The sequence below is a fragment of the Saccopteryx leptura genome, chromosome 3 (genome assembly GCF_036850995.1).
Source record: "Saccopteryx leptura isolate mSacLep1 chromosome 3, mSacLep1_pri_phased_curated, whole genome shotgun sequence".
Classification (NCBI taxonomy): Eukaryota; Metazoa; Chordata; class Mammalia; order Chiroptera; family Emballonuridae; genus Saccopteryx; species Saccopteryx leptura.
Window position 1 is genome coordinate 73,015,382 of NC_089505.1, and position 27,224 is coordinate 73,042,605.

Consider the following 27,224-nt stretch of genomic DNA (forward strand, 5'->3'; position numbering starts at 1 on the left):
TGTCTTCCCTCATGCAGTCAATTCCTTGATTTGGTCTGAGCATCAGCCCAGTTGCTGAGGATAGCTCAATTGGTCTGAGCATTAGTCAGGCCTAAGAACAAATCAACCTGACCAGGCGGTGGCACAGTGGATAGAGCATCAGACTGGGATGCGGAAGACCCAGGTTTGAGACCCCGAGGTTGCCAGCTTGAGCGCGGGCTCATCTGGTTTGAGCAAAAGCTCACCAGCTTGGACCCAAGGTCGCTGGCTTGAGCAAGGGGTTACTCAGTCTGCTGAAGGCCCGTGGTCAAGGCACATATGAGAAAGCAACCAATGAACAACTAAGGTGTCGCAATGAAAAACTGATGATTGATGCTTCTCATCTCTCTTCATTCCTGTCTGTCTGTCCCTATCTATCCCTCTCTCTGTCTCTGTAAAAAAAAAAAAACAAACCCCAAAAAAGAACAAATCAGTTGATGAGCAGCGGCCCCAGGCAGGACTTGCCAAGTGGATCCCCATTGGGGCACATGCAGGAGTCTGTGTCACCATCTCCCCTCCTCCCACTTAAAAAGAAAGATATAAAACATCTTGGAATAACTACCTCTTTATACATTATTTTTGGAGAATAGTGTCTTTCTAAACACAGACTCAAAACAATTTATTTAACCATGCCTGTTCTCTGAAAAAAAATTGGCAAAAGCTGAAAAGTTATCTAGTTGGTGCTATAAATAGTCATGTGAACCACTTAAAATATAGTACAGTATTGGATGAAACAATGAGTCAAACATTTCTGAAACGGGGAGATTAAAAATGCAAACGGAAATTCCAAAGTGTATCATTTAGAGAATCTCTTAAACAGATTTATTATTCTTTTACCTAGAAATTATTTCTCCTAGATTCAAAGTCTATAATCTAATAAACTTGAGATGGTTTCTTTATAACTATCATGGTTCATTAGGTTTCATGGAATTGTTCATTGGGGGAAATTTTACATGTTTAATGAAGTGAGAGCCCTCACTAATGGCCTTTTTATTTTCAATGATTGCCAGAATACGTGTAACGGAGACAGAAATAATCGATTTAATGAATCTTGGAACAAATTTTACGAATGGTCAAATCCTAATAAACATTCAAGAACTAAGTTGTCAGAGAACCATCATAAAAGTAAGAAAGTTTTTGATCAAACTTCAAATCTTGATACACATCACAATAATTATATTGTAGAGAAGACAAACCAAAATAGTGAATGTAACAAATCTTTGAGCGAATATTTTAATATTAGTCAACATGAGAATATTGATACTGCGGAAGAAGCTTACAAATGCAATCATTGTGGGAAATTCTTTAGTCATTTATCCAGTTTAAAGAAACATAAGAAAATCCATACAGCAGATAAGCGGTACCAATGTAAAGAATGTGACAAAACTTTTCATTTCCATTCACAACTTATTGTCCATGAGAGAATTCATTCTGACGAGAAGCCTTACACATGTGAAATATGTGGTAGATCTTATCGATGGCGAATAAGTCTTACTGAACATGAGATAATTCATACTGGAGAGAAGCCTTACACATGTGTAATATGTGGCAAAGCCTTTAATAAGCGGTCAAACCTTACTGAACATGAAAGAATTCATACTGGAGAGAAGCCTTACACGTGTGATATATGTGGCAGATCCTATCATTGGCGGATAAGTCTTACTGAACATGTTAGAATTCATAGTGAAGAAAAGTCTTACACATGTGAAATATGTGGCAAAGCCTTTAATAAACGGTCAATATGTACTCAGCATATGAGAATTCATACCACAGAAAAGCCGTTCAAATGTGAAATATGTGGCAGAGCCTTTTCTAGGCGGATAAGTCTTACTGAACACAAGAGAATTCATACTGGAGAGAAGCCTTACACGTGTGAAATATGTGGCAAAGCCTTTAATAAGCGATCAATACTTACTCAACATACAAGAATTCATACCACAGAAAAGCCTTACAAATGTAAAGTATGTTTCAGAGTCTTTCATCAGCAGATAAATCTTACTGAACATGAGAAAATTCATATTGGAGAAAAGCCTTTGAAATGTGATGTATGTGGCAAAGCCTTTCACCGGCAGGGAAGACTTACTGAACATGTGAGACTTCATACTGGCGAGAAGCCTTACAAATGTGGGATGTGTGTCAAAGCCTTTCATAAGCAGTCAATACTTACGCAACATATGAGAATTCATACCAGTGAGAAGCCTTACAAATGTGAAATGTGTGGCAAAGCCTTTCATCGGCAGGGACGACTTACTGAACATGTCAGAATTCATACTGGCGAGAAACCTTACAAATGTGAAATATGTGGGAAAGCTTTCCATCGTCAGGGAAAACTTACTCAACATACGACAATTCATAGCATCGAGAAGCCTTACAAATGTGAAATATGTGGCAAAGCCTTTAATCGGCGTTCACATCTTACTAAACACGAAAGAATTCATACAGAAGAGAAGTCTTACAAATGTGAAATATGTGGCAAAGTTTTTAATCGGCGTTCATGTATTACAAAACATGAGAGAATTCATACCGGCGAGAAGCCTTACACTTGTGAAATTTGTGGCAAAGCCTATCATTGGCGGTTAAGTCTTACTGAACATGTGAGAATTCATACTGGAGAGAAGCCTTACACCTGTGAAATATGTGGCAAGGCCTTTCATAAGCGGTCAGTACTTAATCAACATATGAAAATTCATACCAGCGAGAGGCCTTACAAATGTGAAGTATGTGGCAAAGCCTTTAATCGGCGTTCACATGTTACTAACCATGAGAGAATTCATAGTTGAGGGAAGCCTTACACATGTGAAATATGTGCCAAAGCTTTTAATAAGTGGTCAGTATTTACTCAACATTTGAGAGTTCATACCATCGAGAAGCCGGACAAATGTGAAATACAGTGGTCCCTTGTCTATCGGGGGAGTTAGGTTCCAGAAACCCTAGCCCCGTGATAGGTAAAAATCCGTGAAGTAGAAATGTTATATTTATTTTGTTATTTATATGTATTTTAAGGCTATATAAACCCAACCCATGCTTTTACAAACCCTTCCCACACTGTAATAAACACTTCCTATGCTCTTACACACTTTTTACACTCTTAAACTTACGTAATTTTAACAATATATAAAACTCTATATGGGTACTCACCCATGAATATATATATTTTATTTCAATATAATATTCTTTTAATATGTTTTAATTAATTTTTTTAATATTTTTATATTTTCAGTTGTTTAGGCTAAAAATGCTTATTTTACCACAAAAATAATTAAAATAATAAATATATGAAAATACCTATGTACCGCAAAATCCCACGATATAATGAAAAATCTGTGATAAAAAGTTAGATATAATTTAAAAATCTGCAATACCACTAGTGAGACCAGGAAAAGTGAACCGTGATATGGTGAAGGATGAATGTATATGGCAATATATTTAATTGGCTTTCATCTGTTAGATGAAAGTCGACTAAATTCATACCAGGGAGAAGCATTACAAATCTAAGCAATGTTGCAAAACTTTTATTGAGCATTCACAACTTCAACACATGAGAATTTATGCTAGATAACAACCTTAAAAATGAAGAATGTAGGAAGCCATATAGCTGGAACTACAGCCTCACTCTGTGTCAGACAATGCTACTAGGGAGAAATTCCATGTTTGTAATATATGGTGAAAGACCTTAGTTCAAAACACACATTTCCGGAGCCATATACGAATCTATGCTCCCTAGGGACCATGAAGATGTAAAAAAAAAAAAAAGAGGGCCAGGCCTGTGGTGCCGCAGTGGATAGAGCATCATCCTGGAACACTGAGATTGTTGGTTGGAAACCCTTGTCTTCCCTGGTCAAGGCGCATATGACAAGCAATCAATGAACAACTAAAGTGAAGTTACTAAGTGCTAATACTTCTCATTCCTCCACTATCACCATCTCATCTCTCTGTAAAATCAATAAATAAAATCTTTCAAGAAATATGTGGGAATTAGCCCTGGCCTATTGGCTCAGTGAAAGAGCATCGGCCCAGCATGTGGAAGTCCTGGGTTCGATTCCCAGGCAGGGCACACAGGAGAAGCGCCCATCTGCCCTTCTTCCTCTCCTTCCTTGCACACACACACTCTCTCTCTCTCTCTCTCTCTCTCTCTCTCTCTCTCCCTCTCCCTCTCCCTCTCCCTCTCCCTCTCCCTCTCCCCCTCTCCCTCTCCCTCTCCCACAGCGAAGGCTCCATTGGAGCAAAGTTGGCTCAGGGGCTGAGGACAGTGACATGGCCTCTGCCTCAGGCACTAGACTGGCTCTGGCCACAAGGAGCAACAGCCCAGATGGGCAGAGCATCGCCCCCTGTTGGGTATGCCGGGTGGATCCTGGTCGGGTGCATGCGGGACTGACTGCCTCCCTGCTTCTAACTGCAGAAAGGTACCAAAGAAAAAAATGTGGGAAGATAATGAATTAAAATCAAATCTGATATATCACTGAAAGTCAGTGCCAGTTTTCACATGTTACTCTAAATCAGAGTATTTATTATACGAAAAAGTTAAAGTGGTTGGCTCAGCGGTAGAACGTCGGCCTAGCGTGCAGAGGACCCGGGTTCGATTTCCGGCCAGGGCACACAGGAGAAGCGCCCATTTGCTTCTCCACCCCTCTGCCGCGCCTTCCTCTCTGTCTCTCTCTTCCCCTCCCGCAGCCAAGGCTCCATTGGAGCAAAGATGGCCCGGGTGCTGGGGATGGCTCTGTGGCCTCTGCCCCAGGCGCTAGAGTGGCTCTGGTCGCAACATGGCGACGCCCAGGATGGGCAGAGCATCGCCCCCTGGTGGGCAGAGCGTCGCCCCTGGTGGGTGTGCCGGGTGGATCCCGGTCGGGTGCATGCGGGAGTCTGTCTGACTGTCTCTCCCTGTTTCCAGCTTCAGAAAAATGCAAAAAGAAAAAAAAAAAAAAAAAAAGTTAACTTTTGAGTATATGAAGGATTGGATTTTGGGATATGTAAAATTACCAGTTTTTTTGTTATGGTGACAGTATTTGAAATATTGTGACTAAATATATAATATTAACCCTTTGAGTAGTACAAACGTTCATGTACGTCCTCATGCCTCCTACTATCCAGAGTACGATTGTAACAAAAAATTTTTATTTTAAAAATGTGTAAGGCCACATTAAAAAAAAGCAAATGTACTTGTTTCCATAAATTGGCTGTCAAGCAAACATTATTTTAAGTTAATAAAAGTGTAACTGGAACTAATTTCATTTTTGAAAAAGAAAGCTCACTCCCGGGTATCAGCGAGCATGAAAAATCTCAGTACTCAAAGGGTTAATGTGATTCTACTCTTAGATTCCTTGATACTGTAGTTTTATTCCATGTGTGTATGCAAAGTCATGTGTTTTTGCCTCAGAGGTCTGTGAACTCTTTCTATTAGGTGGGTTTCACTCAGATTTCCTTCTCATGAAGATTGAGGTTGTGGTAATGTTCTGTATCTGCAAAAAGCCTAAGTGGAGATTTTGTTCCTGGTTCGCTAGAACCTATGAACATCATCATGAAGAAGGTGTTCACATGATGAAGGTGTTCACATAATGCATTACTGGCATTAATGTAAGATGGAGGAACATTAACAAATTGAAAACACATTGTCTGACCTCGGGTCACTGGATCAAAACACGGGGCTTGCCCAGTCAAGACACATTTGAAAAGTAACTGCTGCAAGTTCATGCTTTCCATTGGGCTTGCCTCCACTCCTCCCCTCCCCACTCTTCCTCCAAAATCCATAAATAATGTCGAAAAGATACATGAGCACTGAATTTTAAATATTATCAGTTGCTCTTTAAAATAAGGTGGCAGTTTTTTCTTTAATTCTGATGTACTTCATCATAAACATGGAGAGTGTGATGAATATTAGTAGATATGACTTAAATAAAAATATCTTTAGAGATACACCAGAAAATGTATAAACAACTCATCCCTAAGTTCATGATATTGTACATGTATGTTTAGTAAATGATTTCCCTCTGTTCTGAAAACCAAGAAAGCACAGCTCTCAGATCATTACATGAGAAAATCAGGAATGCATGTCAAATGTTTGTCATGTGTATTTTGACAAATGGTCACACACTATTTTTGTCATTCTTTATATAGGCTGTGTTTGATGTTTGGAGTTAGTGTTTTTGTTAATAAAGCTGAATGAGTTTGAATGACTTCACTATCCAACCTTATTCAAGGTCGTTGTTAACAGTACACTGCTTGCTAACGTGTAGGAATCACTTCATTGGCATTCCATTGTCCAGTGGCCATTAACCTTAAATTAAATAGAAATATTTCCCCATGCTTTTTATATTTTTATTGTACCTACTTAAGCATTATGATGGTTACAATAAAGAGAATATGAGTATTTTTTTAGAATCCAGCTAAATTACTTCATAATATTGCTGACTTGGCATTTATTTTTGACACTTTCTTCTTTCACAACTGTTCACACAAGACAAAGCTCAAAGAGGTACAAGGAAATGTAAGTTGCAGACATGACTGCAGCAGTCCTGTGAGCAGTCTTTCTTGAACTTCAGGACTTTTACTGTGTGTAGCCCACAGAAGAGGTCTCTACATGATTTATTGAAACCTTGCTCATTTTGATTTGCTTTGAACATTCCACAGTTAGCTCAAGAACTTCATAAAGGCACATGTTCTGGGTCCTCCTGTTGTCTATGTGTACTGGCTTGGTCTCCCCTGGTATCCCGGCCTGGAGTGAGCTGTATTTTGTCAAGGGTTTGTGAGGAATACACTTTTCTATTTCATTTCTCCTTGTAATCTTTAGTGTAACTGCTGTTCACCATCCAATATCATAGGCTCTGCTTAACAATTGGAGTAATGAGGTTTTTTTTCATGCTCGCTGACCTCAGGGAGTGAGTTTTTTTTTCAAAAAATGAAATTAGTTCCAGTTACTATGGATGGTCAGGCACGAGCATGCACATGAACATTTGTACTACTCAAAGTGTTAACAGATACTATGTTAACAATTCAAATAAATATAACTAGGAAGCCTCGGTTCTGGAAGTCTAAATCACTAGAATATTTGACCCTATATATTATTTTTCACCTTTTTTTTTTTTTTTGTCAGAGACAGAGAGGGACAGATAGGGGTAGACAGACAGGAAGGGAGAGAGATGAGAAACACCAATTCTTCATTGTGGTTCCTTAGTTGTCCATTGCTTGCTTTCTCATATGTGCCTTGACCGGGGGGCTATAGCAGACTGAATAACCCCTTGCTTGAGCCAGTGACCTTGAGCTCAAACCAAATGAGCCCATGCTCAAGCTGGTGACCTTGGGGTCTCGAACCCAGGTCCTCTGCGTCCCAGTCCGACGCTTGATCCACTGTGCCACCGCCTGGTCAGGTTTTCACCTCTATTTTTGAGATTATATAACCAAAGATTAATAACATGGATTGCAGTAACATGGATTGCAATAACATGGATTAATAACAGTAACTGCAGTGTGCACATGAAGTAACGTAAAGATGTAGTGTAGGAATAAGAGGACTAATGAGGAAGAAGTGTGTGTATTGTGTGTACGTGTATCCTGAGAAGGAAAAGCAAATGGTGGGTCCATATATGTAATTTACAGGTATGTGATGATTGACTAATAAACTGAAGATCTTACAGTTCATAATATGAATCATTTTCTCTCTCCATTACAATTTATTTTTTCCAGATCTCTTGACTCTTGGATGTAGAATCAAACATTTCAGTTTCTTGTTTACTTCCTTGTATCTCATGTAAAACCTATCGTAGGTTTTCCTTGTTTGTAGGTTATGAAATAGTTTTTGTAAGTCCTATCCAGGAGATTTAAGAGTGGGTAATTGAATAAATTCATTGAAATTAGTGGTATTCAAAAATCAACTTGAAGCCTGACCTGTGGTGGTACAGTGGATGAAGCGTTGAACTGAGATGCTGAGGTTTCAGTTTGAAACCCCGGGCCTGCCCAGTCAGAGCATATATAGGAAACACGTACTACAAGTTGATGCACTTGCCCCTCTCCTTTCTCCTCTAAAATCAACATATAGCCCTGGCCGGTTGGCTCAGCAGTAGAGCGTTGGCCTAGCGTGCGGAGGACCCGGGTTCAATTCCCGGCCAGGGCACACAGGAGAAGCGCTCATTTGCTTCTCCACCCCTCCGCCGCACTTTCCTCTCTGTCTCTCCCTTCCCCTCCCGCAGCCAAGGTTCCATTGGAGCAAAGATGGCCCGGGCGCTGGGGATGGCTCTGTGGCCTCTGCCTCAGGCGCTAGAGTGGCTCTGGTCGCAACATGGCGACGCCCAGGATGGGCAGAGCATCGCCCCCTGCTGGGCAGAGCTTCGCCCCTGGTGGGCGTGCCGGGTGGATCCCGGTCGGGCGCATGCGGGAGTCTGTCTGACTGTCTCTCCCTGTTTCCAGCTTAAGAAAAATGAAGAAAAAAAAAACAAACAAAAAAAAACAAATAAAATCAACATATAAAATCTTTTTTAAAAATCAACTTGAAAATGGAAATAATTGCACAGAGACCACAATACATTGCAGTTTGTTTGGTGTATTCCATTTCATGTCTCTAGTAAGGAAAAACACTTTTTTACTGAAGTAGAACCAGGACAAGTTTTACAGGTTTCATTCTCAGTCATATTACTGTTGGTCACCTCTACAGAGGACTGACATTGTCACAGCTTTGGTCAAAAAATTATTTTGGATGCAAACATTTCCTATATTCACAGCATGGCCAGAGGTATGTCCACTGGCAATACTTGTCTTTCAGTGTTTTCTTAGCTGTCACCCTAAGTCCCAGGGACTCCAGGTGGGCATAGATGAAAATAAAAGCCCCACAATTTGTTACTTCTCCAGTGTCCTGTGTTGGGTCTGTACAGGACGGTAAGTATCAGGTCCTAAGTACACGCCCGCCTGAAGGAACAGGACAGCCATCACGTGAACTAGAGGTATTGAATGCTCTTCTACTCTAATTCTTGACACAGCTCTAGGCCACTACTGTATATGCAACATTCATGTCTACATACATCTACTGGTGTTTTGTGACTTGGACAAATTACCTGGATTTGTGTCTGAATGATTATGTGGGTTTTTTTTAATGTTTATTAATTTTTAGAGAGAGGTCAGGAGAGAGCAAAAGAGAGACAAGAACATCTGTTCCTGTATGTGGCCTGACCAGGTATCGAACCATTGACTTCTGTGCTTCAGGACCATCCTCTAACCAACCGAGATGTCTGGCCAGGTCTTGTTTTGGTTTTTCACAGGTCGAAGTACAGGTGTTAGAACATTCATAGGAATAAAATCTTAGTTAGCCTGACCAGGCGGTGCTGCAGTGGGTACAGCGTCGGACTGGGATGCCGAGGACCCAGGTTCGAGAACCCGAGGTCACCAGCTGCAGCGCAGGCTCATCTGGTTTGAGCAAAAGCTCACCAGCTTGGACCCAAGGTCGCTGGCTTGAGCAAGGGGATACTCGATCTGCTGAAGGCCCACGGTCAAGGCACATATGAGAAAGCAATCAATGAACAACTAAGGTGTTGCAACACGTAATCAAAAACTAATGATTGATGCTTCTCATCTCTTTGTTCCTGTCTGTCTGTCGCTTTCTATCCCTTTCTCTGACTCTTTCTCTGTCTCTGTAAACAAACAAACAAAAATCTTAGTTAGATGGGAGTTTCATTTCCTAGGGTACCCTGATGAGGAACACTTGAGTAGATGTAGCATTGCAAATAATACACTACTATTTTGTTTCATGTGTCATAAGAAAGCAGATGAAACACACTGTTGTGAGGTTGATATTTCCATCTTATCCAGTTTTTTTTCTTTGTTGTATGAGCTCTAATTTGACTTTTAGAAAGGCCATCAACAAACGGAAGTGATTATTAGTAAGAGCAGTACTTTTTACATTTGTATTTTCTTGACCTACATAAAAAGAAAGCATGATCCCATGGTCATTGGCTTGAGCCCAAAATCACTTGAGCTAGAAGCCCAAGATCACTGGCTTAGCTGGAGTCCCCTGGTTAATGTATATATGAGAAAGCATTCAATGAACAACTGAGATGCCACAACAAAGAATTGATGCTACTCATCTCTCTCCTTTCTTGTCTGTCTCTATCTGTCCCTCTCTCTGTTTCTCTTGCTTGAAAAAAAAAACAAACTGCATGTTCAGGAAACAAAAGCATGGAATGATTTGATAAAAGAACTGGATTAAGCTGTTATAGCAATGTCAACCATGGAGATTAAAAATCAGAATTAATATTATGAGGATAATAACGTTAAGAAATTGTTCCTTAATTTTCACACCTAGAAAGAATTATTGGGCCTGACCGGGCGGTGGCGCAGTGGATAGAGCATCGGACTGGGATGCGGAAGACCCAGGTTTGAGACCCCGAGGTCTCCAGCTTGGGCGTGGGCTCATCTGGTTTGAGCAAAGCTCACCAGCTTGGACCCAAGGTCGCTGGCTCGAGCAAGGGGTTACCTAGCCTGCTGTAGCCCCCTGGTCAAGGCACATATGAGAAAGCAATCAATGAACAATTAAGGTGTCGTAATGAAAAACGAATGATTGATGCTTCTCATTTCTCTCCATTCCTGCCTGTCTGTCCCTCTCTCTGACTCTCTTTCTGTCTCTGTAAAAAAAAAAAAAAAATTATTGGTAGTGTTAAAAGCAAATTTTGCATTAAAAATGTGAATGTTTGGATTCCTTGTTTATTGATAAACATTTCTGTTATAATCATTAAAGAAAACCTACAAATATCATATAAGAATTTGGAAAAACTTTTGGCAGTTGTTAGGCATAAGCTAAAAGCTGGTTCCAGCAGCTGCCAATTAAAATTATGAAAATGACCGTAACAAAATCAAATGCTTAACCCAAGCCTGTTTCAGTCAAATATAAAAATTAACTAGACACAAATCATGATAGTTTCTGGAAGTTCTATTCACAGAGTAGGAGGAAGCTTCCATCCCTGAGGGGAACTGTGAAACCAAGAGCATCAGTGAGGAGTCGGCCAGAAGGATGGACAAGCCTAACAGGATGCCAGCAACCTGCTCCTTCCAAGCCGTTCCCCTGTATATCCTCTCCCCTACCTTTTCTCGGGGGTTGTGGTGCTTAAGACATAACCTCCCACCGGCTCAGACAAACCTCAAATACATATTCCTTTTGATCAATTTTAACCCCCTGCAACTTCTTTCCTGCCCTAGTAACAGGATGAATCTTCACTGAGCATCAGAAGTTTACACTGGCGGAGATATTAAAATGTAATTAGTTGGACAATGTATTTACTGGGAGTGAAATATAAAATGTCAGGCACGTTTTAGAGAAATCTGAAAAATATAACGTGTAGCAAAGATCTTATCTAATTGAATTCTTGGAGGGTCATCAGAAATTTAACATAGGAAAAAAAATCATTTAACTTTTAAGAATAAAGAAGTAGTTAAGTCAAACCAATTAATAAAGAAAAATGGCCCTGGCCGATTGGCTCAGTGATAGAATGTCGGCCAGTGTGTGGATGTCCCTGGTTTGATTCTGGTTCAGGGCATACCAGTAGAGAGGACCATCTGCTTCTACATCCTTCCCCCCACTTCTTCCCCTTCCACAGCTCTGGCTCCACTGATTCTAGCGAGTTGGCCGCCAGGCACTGAAGATGGCTCCAAGGAGCCTCAGACTCAGTTTCTCAGTATAGCTGAGTTGCAGAGCAACAGCCATCGATAGATAAAGCATAGCCTTATAGTAAGGTGACCAATTGTCCTTCGTTAGGGAGGACAGTCTTTCTTTTGTAAGTTCTGTCCTCCCTCGAAAAGTGTCCTCTTACACGTCCTCCTTTTTGATATTGGAACACTTATCTGTAAATGTCCATACCCAATCGATGCAGAGTCAATCCATTGCGTGTATGGCTCTCATGGAATTACATTTTACATGACGATTCGTCAAGGATCAGTACAGTGCAGTGAGACATGATTATGAGATGCAGGCGCTCTGCACGGGAGACCTTGAGAGAGAGAGCGATATACTGAGCATGCAAATGACTTTGTGTACTTACTGAATCATGACATGGTACGTACAACATTGTAAACTCACGATTATTTCTCAGTGAATATTCAATCATAGGTAAGCACAATTCAAGTTTTATTAATTCATTATTGAAAAATTTCCAAATGCATATATTTTTATTTACAAGTATTTTCCTAAAATTCGAGTTTTAAAGTGGAAATCTAACCTCAATATCTGTTAATAACACATTTTGATTAAATAATTGCATAAAACATGTTTTTTAATTAGAAAATGATAAATACACCCAAATATCACTCCAAATCAGTGGTTTTCTTTGATATTTAGTTTTGTTAATTTAGCTTTCAGAAAATTTGCCATGATGATGAAACGTTTTCAGTTCCTAATGTGCTTGCATCGTTCGTGTAGCTCTATTTTATTTTTAATCTTAAATTTCATTTAAGGGATGGAAAAAACAAAAAAGAGAATGCCATTTCAACGATAAGTTGAAAAAGGAATTTCCATTCCTCAAAGAAAGATACCATTGTTCTGCAATTTTTGCAGCGACAATTTTGTATTGCAGTTGGGGACAGAGCAGCGATAATGAAACACTTGACCACCAACAAACATAAGCAATCATTAGATGCATCAGCTTCAGGTTGTAAAGTAATAAGTTTTTTTAAAACTTCAAGTTATTCTGAAGACGAAATATGGTTGGCTGAAATGGAAGGAACATTTGCATTTCATACCGTAATTCACAGAGTTTTCGTAGTGTGGATTATACATCTAAATCAGTGGTTCTCAACCTGTGGGTCGCGACCCCGGCGGGGGTCAAACGACCAAAACACAGGGGTCGCGACCCACAGGTTGAGAACCGCTGATCTAAATTGTTGAAAAAGTTTCACAACGCAAAATCTTCATGTGCCAGGACAAAATGCCAGGCTATTTTGAAATCAGTATTTAAAAATTACTGTGACAAAATACTTATAGAGGACTTGTAAACTGCAACATTTGTAACAATTTTATCTCATGCATTGAATCATAATGAAATTAAATTGTATCCAATAATAGTAAGATATTTTAATGTTACCAAGGGCATTCAAGTAAAAGTTTTAAATTTAGAATCCATTGAGGGTGAAACTTCTGAAATTCTGTCAAACCAGCTATACAGAGTAATAAATGAAAACAATTTGAAATTCATTTGTTGCACTGAAGCAGGGGTCGGGAACCTATGTCTCACGAGCTAGATGTGCCTCTTTTAATGGCTGCATCTGGCTCGCAGACAAATCTTTAATAAAAAAATAATAATGTTAAAAATATAAAACATTCCGCCCTGGCCGGTTGGCTCAACGGTAGAGCGTCGGCCTAGCGTGCGGAGGACCCCGGTTTGATTCTCGGCCAGGGCACATAGGAGAAGCGCCCATTTGCTTCTCCACCCCTCCGCCGCGCTTTCCTCTCTGTCTCTCTCTTCCCCTCCCGCAGCCAAGGCTCCATTGGAGCAAAGATGGCCCGGGCGCTGGGGATGGCTCTGTGGCCTCTGCCTCAGGCGCTAGAGTGGCTCTGGTCACAATATGGCGACGCCCAGGATGGGCAGAGCATCGCCCCCTGGTGGGCAGAGCGTAGCCCCTGGTGGGCGTGCCGGGTGGATCCCGGTCGGGCGCATGCGGGAGTCTGTCTGACTGTCTCTCCCTGTTTCCAGCTTCAGAAAAATGAAGAAAAAAAAAAAATATATATATATATATAAAAACATTCCCATGTATTACAATCCATTCATTTCCTACCGCTCACGTTCATGGTTGCGGGTGGCTGGAGCCAATCACAGCTGTCCTCCGGGACAACACCAAATTTTTATTGGATAATGCTTAACGTAGATGGGTCGTTGTATGGCTCTCATGGAATTACATTTTAAAATATGTGGCATTCATGGCTCTCAGCCAAAAAAGTTCCTAACCTCTGCACTAACGGCTGATAATACAAATACAAATTTTGGTGGGCAAAGATGCAAAGGGGTGAATAATGTGTATGTAAAATCACAAGAGTTACTCCAAAAGAAAATACTAGGAATAGGTTGTAATGCACATATTTTGTCAAATGCAATAAACACAAGGTCATGTGCTATGCCAATTGATGTAGAAGTAATAACAAATTTATTTGCATTTAGTCATTTTACTGTTCATGTTGCTACTTTAAAACAATTTTGTGAAGAAGCAAATGTTGAATACAAAAAACTTTTAGGATATTCAAAAGTTAGATGACCTGTTCTAACACCTGCTTCAGAGCATGTTCTACAATTATTTGAGACTCTCCATTCATATTTTTTAAGTTTAGACAAATGTCCTAAAATCCTGGAATTGTTTTTCAATAATAAAATATCTGAGATGTTAATATATTTGTACATAATAAAGCATCTATTTTTCACAAAACAATTCAAAAGATTGAAGGTGAACACATTTCAGCTTCGGAAGTTAGTCTTATTTTCAATTACTTTATCCTTCAATATAAATCTCATTTTGAAGAAAAATTTCTTCCTTTAATTATAAAAAGAAAATTGTGAGACTTAGAGGAATCAAATCCAGGCATAACAAAAGTTTACCTAAGAAGTGCAGAATTTTTATCAGAAATGTTTTCAGTATATCAAAGAATGTTCTGAAACAAACATCACGGAAATAACAGTTTTCAATGGTGTTTTTAGACTTCATCACAAGTATATTGGACAGATATTGAATCTTGTCTTGAGTTTTTATCTAAAGAAATGCCAGACATCAAAATAGACAGTTGTATCTTTGCAGAAATTAGAAGACTAAATGTATATTTAAATTCTGAAGAATTTTTAAAAATCTGAAAAATTAATACAATGGGAAAATGAACATGTTGAAATTGATAAAAGATGGGTGGAAATATTCAACCACTTCAAAAATGAACATATTCCATGTGAAAATTTATTTATTCTTGTTCAATTTACATTGTGCTGCCTTGGAACTAATGCAGCAGTTGAGTTTTTTCAATTGCTAATGATTTTTGGACAAGTGAGAAATCTAGAATTCACCTTTTATTATTATTATTATTTTTTACAGAGACAGAGAGAGAGTCAGAGAGAGGGATAGATAGGGACAGACAGACAGGAATGGAGAGAGATGAGAAGCATCAATCATCAGTTTTTCATTGCGACACCTTAGTTGTTCATTGATGGCTTTCTCATATGTGCCTTGACCGCGGGCCTTCAGCAGACCGAGTAACCCCTTGCTCAAGCCAGCGACCTTGGGTCCAAGCTGGTGAGCTTTTGCTCAAACCAGATGAGCCCATGCTCAAGCTGGCCACCTCAGGGTCTTGAACCTGGGTCTTCCGCATCCCAGTCCGATGCTCTATCCACTGCGCCACCACCTGGTCAGGCAACAAGTGAGAAATCTAGATTGAATGTTGATACTCTAGCAGCAGCACTTGCAGTAAGATTCAATATGAAGGATATTTCTTGTTCAAATATTTTCAATGTATTGTTATAAGATGGTACATTGACAAAAAATATTCAATGGCAAAGTACTCATCTAGATAATATTTTCTTACAATTATTAAAAATTAAGCATGTAAGCATAATTACAATATAAAATATTACAAATGTTTTTATTATGCATTTATTGTATTATAGTGTATTGTCGTGCAATGAATAAAATGTCCCTTTTACTTACGATATTGTTTTCAATTTATTTTTGTCCTTTGTAAAAAAGTTGGTCACCTTATTTATAGGTGGTCTAGCCAGGTATCCAGTCAGAAGCATACAGAAGACCCTCTTCTCAGTCTCCTCTCCTCTCACTTGGAAAAGGGAAAAAAAAAGAAAAGCTACAACCAATGACAGCGAGGTGGAGGCGGGTGGGATCCCATTCCTGCATCCGCCCCTCCATTCGGTGGTCTGGGCAAAAACCTGGCCACTACTCACGCCCCGCCCATTGCGAAAGCGCTCAGACGTGAGAGCCCGCCCAGCTTTTGAGGCAATGCGCAAGCGCAGCTTCTTCCGGATCTTGAAGCGGTTTTGGAGTGTCTGAGATCGCCAGGGATTTGGAAACGGGCTTCCCGGTTTAAACCTGACCCTCCCCGGCCCCATTCCTGCACGCGAGGAGCCTGAGGGTCGCTGCGGACGCCGAGAGCCCCGCTCCCGAGCCCCCGGCGGTGAGTGCGGAGTCCCAGTGAGGCCCCGAGCCTGCCCGCTTCGCTGCCGGGTGGGGGCTCCGCGTCGGTTTCCGGGGAAACTCTGAGGCCGCCCCGCCCGTGCCCCCCCCTCCGTTGGGCGTGGGACCCCCCTGCTGTGGAGTTTCCTGCCTCGGTCACGAGGGGGCGGGCCCCCACCCCGGCCTGGGGACCTGCGGACCCCCACCTGAGGCCCAACCCGTTTAATAAGAGGCCCGGGTCCAGGAAGAGCACACTCTCCACGGGGCGGGGATTCGGGCGAGAACGCGGGGTCCCCAGAAGAGCCCCCGGCCCCGCGCGGGGAGGGCTGTGGGAGCGGCGACAGCGAAGGGGCCCCGGGGACGCGCAGAGCGGGGCTGGGAGGGGTCGGGACGGAGAGAGACACGGGAGGGGAGGAGAGGTCAGTGAGGGGCCATGAAGAGACGGCCACGTGGGGGTGCGGGGAGACGGGACCGCGACGGGGAGAGTGACAGTAACCGGGGAGAGGAGCGCGAGGGGAAGAAAGGGGAGAAACCCCGAGGAGAGGGAGGGGCCCGGAGAGAAGGGCGCAGGGAGGGGGCTGGGGAGCAGAAGTGGGGGCGCAGGACCGGGCCGTTCAGAAGGAGGGAGTGGCTCAGAGGAGGAGAGCTGGGGGGGGGGGCGAGTAGGGACAGAAAAGGGGTTTAGGGATGAGGGAGCCGAGGGAGAAACAGCTCAGAGTCAGCCTGGGGGGCAGGGGGACGACAAGGACAAACGGGCAGCAGGAGACACAGGCGTGCTGGGTGGAGAATGACGCGGACTTGCGTGGAGATAGGAGCACTCAAAGATCAGGGGCAACGAGCACGTTCAGGTGAAATACGTTTCTCGAGTTTCACGAAGCACCTGTAGGGACAAGAAGAAAACGGGAGAAAGAGCTGGGGAGGGGGGAGGGGAACCCAGGAAAGGACGATGGTGCAGAGAAGCAGGGAAGACGCAGAAACTGATTTACAGAAGTACTTAGAAGCAGGAAGAAAGGGGACCCCGACTTGCTGAATGATGAGCCCATGGGGTGTGCATGATTAAGTGGTGATACACGGGTTTATGGCTTTATAATCTATTTAACAGTTGCTGAAATGCTTTATTTAAAAAGATTTGAATGAGAAGTACAAATTCTCAGTTTATAGGGCTTGTGAATTTTATGATCACTTGCTTCCAGTTGAAGCCCTTGTTCACTCAGAGGGATGAGACTTCTCATGGGTCTCTTCTCGGCTCCTGAGATGGCAGAAGGGAGGGGGCCAAGGCCAAAAAATGACTGAGTCTGTCAGCACATGAATCTTTTTATTTCTTTTTTATTTAAGTTGAATGTATTGGGGTGACATTGGTTGGTAAAATTAAGTAAGTTTTAGCTTTTTCAGGGAATATTAAAAGCATTGGATATTGTTTCTGTCCAGTGCGTTTATATTTTTATTCTACAACTCACATTTAATTCATTTTAAGAAAACTTTGAGATGAATCTTCATCTGCTGAAGATCTGATTTTCTGCATAGTCATTAACTTCTGAAATACACATTGGTAATATCTCATAACAAGCTTTTAACATTCTTTTATAAATATGAGATAATCTCAACATTTTAAGTTTTGTTACTTTTTAAATTGTTATTAATTTTCAATTTTTTGTGTTTTCATGGATTCAAGTGTCCCACTGAATATAACTCACTCCCCCCTCCCCTATGTCCCTTTTTATACCCCCTTTGCCCCCTCCCCCTAACTTCCTCCTCCCATCCCTGTAGGATTTTCTGTCCCATTATCTATATCTCTATGTTATATATTTATAGTTTTACTAATCCCTTTACCTTCTCTTATCCCATCACGTCTTCCCTCTGACTGCTGTCCTTCTGGTCCCTGTGACCCCGTTTTTGCCTCTCTTCCATTCCTCAGTCCACTTTGTTCATCAACTTTTTCAGTTTTGAGCATAGAAGTCATTACATTAAAAATGATTCGAAATTGTTTTCCTTTTAAATATATACCTAGCGATCTGAGGGTGCTGGGTCTGGTACCTGTCAGCCACTGCTCCTGAAATCAGCTCTGAGGGAGCAATGCAGGCACCACAGGGACGGAGCTAAAGATGCCATATCCTGGGCCCCACTGCAGACCTGCAGAACCATAGCTTAGGCAGGGGTCTCAAACTCGCGGCCCGCCCACCAATTTTGTGCGGCCTGCAGACTGGCCCGCAGACTAATCCACGAAGTTTGATTAGTCTGCGAGTTGCACAAAATTGGTGGGCGGGCCGCGAGTTTGAGACCCCTGGCTTAGAGTGGAGCCCTCATTCCGAAGAGATCTGCATGCTTATTAAAACTGAACTGTCCCCACCTGTTTCCAGTTAGGTCACTTCAGGAGTTTTAAGAAAGGTATGACCTGAGCCCACCCCGACAGAGTTGGAAAGCTGTTCTGGGTGGAGCGCCATGGTTGTTTTATTTAATGAAATTTCCCAGTGATTCTATGGTGAGCCCAGAGATTAGCAGGACAGTTCCTGGATGCATTTGTTTGCTTTTTGCTATTTTTTAAAATTGGGGACAAGAGAGAGGAAAATTTAGTTCCATTTATTTGTGTACCTATAGTTTGACCTATGGTGCACTGAGTTGGTCTTTGATCCACTCAGCCACTGGACCAGCAGCATCAAAATATTTGTTTTAGCCTGACCAGATGGTGGCGCAGTGGATAGAGCATCGACCTGGGAGGTTGAGGACCCAGATTCAAAACCCTGAATTCTGGCCTGACCTGTGGTGGCACAGTGGATAAAGCATCGACCTGGAATGCTGAGGTCGCCAGTTCGAAACCCTGGGCTTGCCTGGTCAAGGCACATATGGGAGTTGATGCTTCCTGCTCCTCTCCCCCTTCTCTCTCTCTCTCTCTCTCTCTTTCTCCCCTCTCCTCTAAAATGAATAAATAAAATCTTAAAAAAAAAAAATTTTTTAAACCCTGAAGTCGCTGGCTGGGGTGTGGGTTCATTCATCCAGCTTGAGCGCAGGGTTGCTTTGCCTGGGATCACAGACATGACCCTATAATCGCTAGCTTGAGCCCAAAGTTTACTGACTTGAAGCTTAAGGTTGCTGGCTTGAGCTCAAGTTTGCTTGCTTGAGCAAGGTGTCACTTTCTCAGCTGGAGCCTCATGGTCAGGCCAGATATGAGAAAGCAATCGTTTAACAACTAAGGTGTGGCAACTATGAGCTGATGCTTCTCATCTTCACCTTTCCTATCTGTCTCTCCTTCTCCTATCTCCCTCTCCTCCTCTTTACTTCTCCCCTCTCCCCTCCCACTTCTCTCTCTCTCTCGCTCTCTCTCTTGCTCTCTCTCTCACTCAAACAAACAAATTCTTTTAGAAGTCACATAGGTAGAAGAAGTGGACTTGGAACAAGTTTCAGAGATAAAAGAGGGGCCCTCAGAGCTTAGGAGACAGATAGGCAAAGGGATGTGGCAGGGCACAAACATGCCCCAGAGAGGAGAGCGCCCAGGATGCATTAGTGAGAGTGGGGAGCAGGGATGGTCAGGGGAGGTGACAGGGTGTTGTGTTGGGTTTGGGCGTTCAGGAGAGCAGTGCTGTTCTCATTGCTGTGGGAATGTGTGGACGTCTGAGGGAGGAGAGCACATGAGACAGGAAAGAAAATACAGTGTGGTCTCCCTGTAGGAGCTTTTTTTTTTTTTTCAAATCTTCCATGAGGATGGACAGGAGGGTAGTCTTTATCAATGGAAAAGGCTCAAGTCTAAAGAGGCTTCTCCCTACTTGATTCTTGTCTACCTCATGAGAAAGAATTCAAGCGAGGGCCGGGGCATAGTATGCAAGCAAAGAAAGCAGTGTATTAAGCAAAGCTATACACTTGGCAAAAGGCACATGAGGGCAAACTTAGCTAGCCTGAGTGTTCCTACTTTTTTTTAAATTAAATGAGAAGAGGGGAGGCCAAGAGACAAACTCCCTCCTGTGCCTAAACCTGGATCCACCAGACAAGCCCCCTATGGTGCAATACTCTAGCTACCTGGGATATTCTTTTGTTACTTGGCAACTGAGCTATTTTTAGCACCTGGGTCAGGCCAAAGAGCCATCCTCAGCACCCAGGTCCAACATGGTTGAACCGGTGGGGCTATGGCTGTAGGAAGGGAAGAGAAAAAGAGAGACAGAAGGGAGGAGGGGGTGTGGTGGAGAAGCAGATGGTTGCTTCTCCTGTGTGCCTAGACCGGGAATCGAACCCTGCCAATGCTCTTCCATTGGTCCAATAGGCCAGGGCCAAGTGCCCCTACCATTTGGGGGTGTTAGAGATTATATGCTTTTCACCTGTGAATTTTAATGCTTCCCTTTCCTGATACTGGGAATAACATATGGGGTCTCAATACCTTTTGAACATCTGGTGATTTTGTTTTGGCAGACCTTAAACTGCTGACTCCCTCTTTTAATGGGTGAGATAAACTCCCATTTATCACCTTCTCCTTTTCCTGTCCTAATAACTGCCTATTCTACCTAACATTTTTAGTGTTTCCAGGTCCTTCTGTCTGTGAGTGTGGCTGAAGCGGATAGAGGGGCTGTGTGGACACCTGCAGCGGCACATTCTCAAAATGCAGATTTGACTCCTCAACATACTGTTGCCTGAGAGAACAAGCAGGAGCAGGACCAGGACAGAATGGCTGCTTCTCAGGTAAGCAGTGTGTCCTGGGCAGAGGCTGTGTTTGCTTTTCCTCCGAACTTCATGAATTAAGGACCTGAAACCTCTACTTCTGGTGTTCTTGCTAATGGAAGATGTTTGATGTTCCCATTTTCTTACTTTTTTCTTTTTCTTTTCATTATTAAGGTCAGCAGCTTGTATATTTCTTTTATATCCTAGAGCCTTCTGTGCATTCTCTTTATTCAGGCTCCCTAAGGGCATGAACAATTCCTGCCTGGAATTAATGACCTTCAACTACTGGAAACATCCCCTCTGTGATGGATCAACCTGGAAGGGCACTGTGTCCACCATCCCTGTGGGGATGGTCAGAGGCTCGGGCATCAGTGAAGAAGGGAGTGTAGGCTTTAGGTTCATCTGGCTGCAGCGTCAGCTCTGTGGGTCAGGATTAAGGAAATGCACTTTCTGTGCGTCAGAAAATCTGAGGAAGTTCTGACAGAGAAGAGCAGCTAAAAGAGCTTACTAGATTGCTGAGAAAGACTTGCTATTCAAAGAAACAATTGGAGAAAACAATGTGGGGTGTACATGTGGATTGACATTTACAAAAAACTTATGTTTTTTGTGATAATTTTCAAATATTTCCTCATTTATGTGTGGTTTTTTGGTAATGTCACAGCAGTGATGACATGTTTATTCATGTGCCTCAGTCACCTGACACTCAGATGGCTGAGGAGCCCAGTTCACTGGAGAGTTAATAGTTCCCCTTTGTGATTAACAAGGGTCTAGTAGGGATCTGTGAGGGGTGTGCAAAACCATCCTGTGTCATCTGGAAGCTCCCCTCTTCTCCTTGGTTTTTGTTGCTTTTAAAGTGGACACTCTGTTTTTATTTTTTGGAGAACATTGGCTTTTTTTTTTTTTTTTTTTTTTTTTTTGTATTTTTCTGAAGCTGGAAACGGGGAGGCAATCAGACAGACTCCCGCATGCGCCCGACCGGGATCCACCCGGCACGCCCACCAGGGGACGATACTCTGCCCATCGGGGCGTCACTCTGTTGCGACCAGAGCTACTCTAGCGCCTGGGGCAGAGGCCAAGGAGCCATCCCCAGCGCCTGGGCCATCTTTTGCTCCAGTGGAGCCTCGGCTGTGGGAGGGGAAGAGAGAGACAGAGAGGAAGGAGAGGGGGAGGGGTGGAGAAGCAGATGGGCGCCTCTCCTGTGTGCCCTGGCCGTGAATCGAACCCAGGACTTCCGCACGCCAGGCCGATGCTCTACCACTGAGCCAACCGGCCAGGGCCAACATTGGCTTTTGACGCAGAAGATTTAACCAACCAGACGTTGTTCGTATAAATTTTCATGATACCCCAAACTCATGTTGCAGGCTCACTCTCCATTATCACTGTTGGCATGTATTTTTGAGTTTTTTTTTTAGAGAGAGAGTTAAAGACAGGAAGAAAGAGAAAAGAGAAGTATAAATTCGTTGTGTGGTACTTTACTTGTTAATTGATTGCTTTCTCATATGTGCCTTGACCAGGGAATGGAGCTCTGTGACCCCTTGCTCAAGCCAGGAATCTTGGGCTTCAAACCAGCAACCTTTGGCTCCAGGCAGCAACCATGCAGTCATGTTTATGATCCCATGCTCAATCTGGTGAGCCCGCACTCAAGCCAGCAACCGCAGGGTGTCAAACTTGGGCCTCAGCATTTAAGGTCGATACTCGATCCGCTGTGCCATTTCCTGGTTAGGCACCTTCTTGCTTTTCCTGACACTTCAATAATCATATAGTTTTTTTGGGTTTTTTTGTTTGTTTGTTTTTTCAGAGACAGAGTCAGAGAGAGGGATAGACAGGGACAGACTGTTGTTGTGAGTCGGGGGCGCAGAGAGAGAGATCAGCAGACAGAATCATCAAGGACTAGCAAAGGACCACCGCTCGCTCAGGCAAATGGCCCCTAGTTTGCGCTGTGTCCTAATTTTATTCACAAGACTTCAAAAAGCTTGTTTACTGAGAAATTGGCATAACATCAAGTATAACTTTTACGTAAAGATACATGGAGTGCACCTGCAAGATAGCTTAGTAACAACATAATATCAGAAGGCATTAATTGCTATTGCTTCTATGGATCCCATAACATTCCTCTCCTTATCTGAAGGGATAACCTTGGAAGGTACAGAAATCTTATGAGAATGTTTTACTGAGAAAAGCCCAGCAACTGCCTTCAGTCACACAAACCTGTTTCAGTGACCTGCCTTCAAGTCACAAAACAATTCTCGTGGCAAAACGTTCTTTTCTTGTTGGCTGTGTTCCCATCCAAGGCCACGCAATAGGTTATTCCACTACATTTCCCCCTTTTTGTTTATGCGGAATGTTATGAAGCACCACAGAAAACACAGCCTTCTGTCATTCATCCCTTACTTTTCTTGCTTTGATTTGTCGACAGACTATATATAAAAGAAAATATAGAATTAATATTATTATAAAAAGTCTTACAGTGGATTCCAAAAATCCTTTAATATATTCAATAGGATTTAATTGTGATAAATTATTCATTAATCCCGTCAATATAGGTTGACATGTTAGAATTTCTAATTTTCTTTGAAAAGCTTCATGAATATGTCTTTGTAATTTAATGATTTCTTCAGTTACATTATCATGATTTAACAAATGCTTTTTTAACATTTTCCTAATGGAAATAAGTATGATTTTAAGAAATAGGGGTAACACAAAAAGTAGTTACATTCTAATCACATCTTAGCTTAATTTGTCTTTGCAGGCTAACAATTTGATCTCTTAACACAATCATAGTCTGTTCTAAATCATTAACTTTAGTATTAATGTTACTATTTATACGTTATTGAGAAGTCCACAGTTGTTCAGAATCTTCATGCCATTTTTGCACAAAGTGCACAGTCTGTATACTTTGATGTAATGTAACTCCAGATACAGCAGCCGCGGTGGTTACAGCTATTAGTCCCATAATAATGGTGATGATTAGTCCAACTAGTCTCTTGGTTCACTTCAAGGACTTAAGATGTTGTAACAGCATCATGGAAAGGGAACCCTGCCACATCCGATGCATCTGAACTGGGATCCAGACTCCTGTTCAGGTTCTTAAAATGTTAAGACTTTGACTATTTTATTAAAAAGAATAGAAGAGTTAATACATGTATAAAAAGCACACTTATTGCAAGTTATTGAATAATTTTCAGCTGTCTATTTGGTTTCACCTATAACAAATATATAAAGCAATCTAACACAAGCAGATATGAAATGTGTTTCATTCTTCTTAAAGATTAACATAACATGATTAGAAGGATAATTTCTCCAGATTTTTCCTTTCTACACTGACATATGTTTAAGTGCCATGGCTACTTTCCACAAATGATATTGTATAGGACCAAATTTTATATGAGGTGACATCCCTCCTCTATGCCATATGATAGTATGATTACTTTGACCACCAGCTATAAAGAAACCATTGTTATTATGCCACCTTATATCAGCACCCTGCCCTTTAACTTGGGCAGAGCTATGGGGGCTTTAATCTATAACGTTTTATGTACAGATGTATTACTTTTAAATCTATATCCTTGTAACAAACGGTTTTTTTTTTCATCTCCTTTACTGTTATCTTTGACAATAGAGAGCCAAGCTTGAGCTTCTATGTTTAAACAATGTGGCTCATGTCCTATACATATAGGTAATTCCTCAACTCCTGTTGTATGATTTTCTAATTTTACGCATTCTTTCGAAGGTGCTAAGGGACCTCTATCACGAAAAGGTCCTAGAAGCCAATTAGAGTCATTAACAAAAATAGGAAAGGCACTATTTTCCTAATGAATAGCTCTACTTAATGGAGGATTAGGAGCATATGCCTAATAACTAAAATTTTCAGCTCTACTTACTGGAATTGTTACCAAAGCAATCATTGCTAAAAACAGGTTAGCATTTTTTTTTTCTAGTAGCTTGTAGCATATTTTTACCATTAAAGATCAGCTTTTTAAGTTAAACCTAACTTGGTATTTTAGCCTTTTCAATACCAAGCAGCAACACCTTTATGATTCTTCTTTTGAAATTCATTTCTTCCATCTCAGCAGTGGGCAGATATGGAAAGAATCTATTGTTCTTATTCATGTTGTTAGTTTAATTCTGCGAGCAGGACTCCAAAGGACTTCACCGGATTCTGCGATGACACAAGCAAACCCTCTTCCCCAACGTTGCACTACACTAGGAACCTATTGATTCAACTCACTTTTATAATGCATAGGTTGATTAATCTGAGAACTGTTACTTTTTGTCTAATGTCTGCAGCAGTCAAATTATTTTCTCCTGTATTTAAGAAATTTAAAGTAAATAAAACTTTGTGTAACATAATTCTAGGTGATAATCTCCTTTCTTCTCCCCCTTTTTGTTTAAGTAACATATTTTTCAGAGTGCAATTACTACATTCAATAATTGCTTGTTCTTGTGGATTATATGGAATTCTAGTAGTATGTTTAATATTCTAAAATGCTAAGAATTGTTGAGATTTAGTAGCTGTATAGACAGGATTATTGTCAATTTTAATTGCTTTAGGAATGCCTATAACATTAAAAACTTCAATAAGATGTTGAATGACATAATTAGCCTTTTCTTTAGGCAAAGGTGTGGCCTATTGAAAGGAAGAATAAATTTTTTTTTTTTTTTTTTTTTTTTTTTTTCATTTTTCTGAAGCTGGAAACGGGGAGAGACAGTCAGACAGACTCCCGCATGCGCCCGACCGGGATCCACCCGGCACGCCCACCAGGGGCGACGCTCTGCCCACCAGGGGGGATGCTCTGCCCATCCTGGGCGTCGCCATATTGCGACCAGAGCCACTCTAGCGCGTGAGGCAGAGGCCACAGAGCCATCCCCAGCGCCCGGGCCATCTTTGCTCCAATGGAGCCTTGGCTGCGGGAGGGGAAGAGAGAGACAGAGAGGAAAGCGCGGCGGAGGGGTGGAGAAGCAAATGGGCACTTCTCCTGTGTGCCCTGGCCGGGAATCGAACCCGGGTCCTCCGCACACTAGGCCGACGCTCTACCGCTGAGCCAACCGGCCAGGGCAGGAAGAATAAATATTAATAAAACCGTACATAAGATAGTTTTTTTTTAAAGAAGAAATATGAGTAATATTTATTTGTTATAGGTTATTACTGTGTTGTCCTCTAGGATTCATTTTTCTTGATAATAAAGGAGTATTTATAATACTATACTGAGGACAGTTTCTAACAATATTTCAAGCTTTTTGCCAGGTTATTTTAAATTTTTCATAAAATCTTTTATTTGTATGAGTCTTTGTATAAAACTTAGTAGCTATTTTTATTGATCTAATGAGTAATTAATCAACTTCATTATCTGTAGTAGACATAGGTCCTGGTAAAGCTGTATGAGAACAAATGTGAGTTATATAGATAGACAAATTTCATTCCTACAATAAAAGTTGTAACTCTTGAAACAATTTGTGTAATCTAGAACTATTATTTGAAATATAAACAGTTTCTATAAGTTTAATTGTATGTTCTACATAATTGTGAATCGGTAACAATGTTAATAGGACAGGATGTTTGAATTTTGTCTTTAACTACAATCAAACTACACTGATTTAAGGTTTCAGAAGCATTTTTAAGGATGACTGAAAGTTCAGCATTATTTTTATAAGCTATTAATATGTCATTTATATAATGGATTATTAAAGATTGAGGATATTTTTAACATTTTTTCTAAAGGTTGATTTACATAATGTTGATACAGTGATTATTCAACATTGCTTATTTAAGTAATATAAACTTAGTAAGAATAGTTAGTTATGCTTATTGTTATAGACACAACAGCTAGCATTGCTAGAAACAGAGTCAATGATGTTTTTTGAAGTCTTAGTCTTAATTAAAAAATGTTTTGTCTCCTAGGTAAGTTTATTTAATTGTCAAATTTCCCTTTTTTCTATTTCCAACTTATGCCGAGGCTTTAATTTTCTGGAAGGTATCTACTAGTCCCGTATCTGTGGAAATAAGAGCAAATCCTCACCCCTACATTTTGTCTACATTGCTGTTGTAAATTAGAAAACTGTCTATTTAAAAAGTTCATCTTGTGTAATATTAATAAGAGGGTTAGCATTAGCATTTTGATTAGCTTGAATACAAGCTTGATTTTCCTAAGTTATAAATTGTAACTCTTTCACTTTTGAAAGAACAGTCCAAGCTAACATTTCTAAATTTTTTGAAATAAAACATTCGGAGTCTGTGAAGGAGGATAGCAGTTCCTGCGTATAAAGACAATTAGTTTTATACTGGGAGTAAGCCGTTTTTTTTTTTGTTTGTTTGTTTTTGTATTTTTCTTAAGTTGGAAACGGAGAGGCAGTTAGACAGACTCCCGCATGCACCCGACCAGGATCCACCTGGCATGCCCACCAGGGGGCAATGCTCTGCCCATCTGGGGCATCGCTCTGCCGCAATC

The 27,224-nt window shown here is 41.3% G+C and overlaps 1 protein-coding gene and 1 pseudogene across 1 annotated transcript in view; both read left to right on the forward strand.

Annotated features, from left to right (window-relative positions):
* Positions 1 to 4,130, forward strand: part of LOC136399296 (zinc finger protein 91-like) — a 48,619-nt pseudogene extending 44,489 nt beyond the window's left edge.
* An 11,849-nt stretch (positions 4,131 to 15,979) lies between these two features.
* The window catches only part of LOC136399243 (zinc finger protein 595-like), a 32,445-nt gene continuing 21,200 nt past the window's right edge, over positions 15,980 to 27,224 (forward strand). The window contains exons 1-2 of the mRNA XM_066374245.1: positions 15,980 to 16,138; positions 20,638 to 20,799. Of these exons, the coding sequence (XP_066230342.1) occupies positions 20,785 to 20,799 (15 nt within the window). The 5' untranslated portion in view covers positions 15,980 to 16,138; positions 20,638 to 20,784. The remainder of the gene's footprint in view (positions 16,139 to 20,637; positions 20,800 to 27,224) is intronic.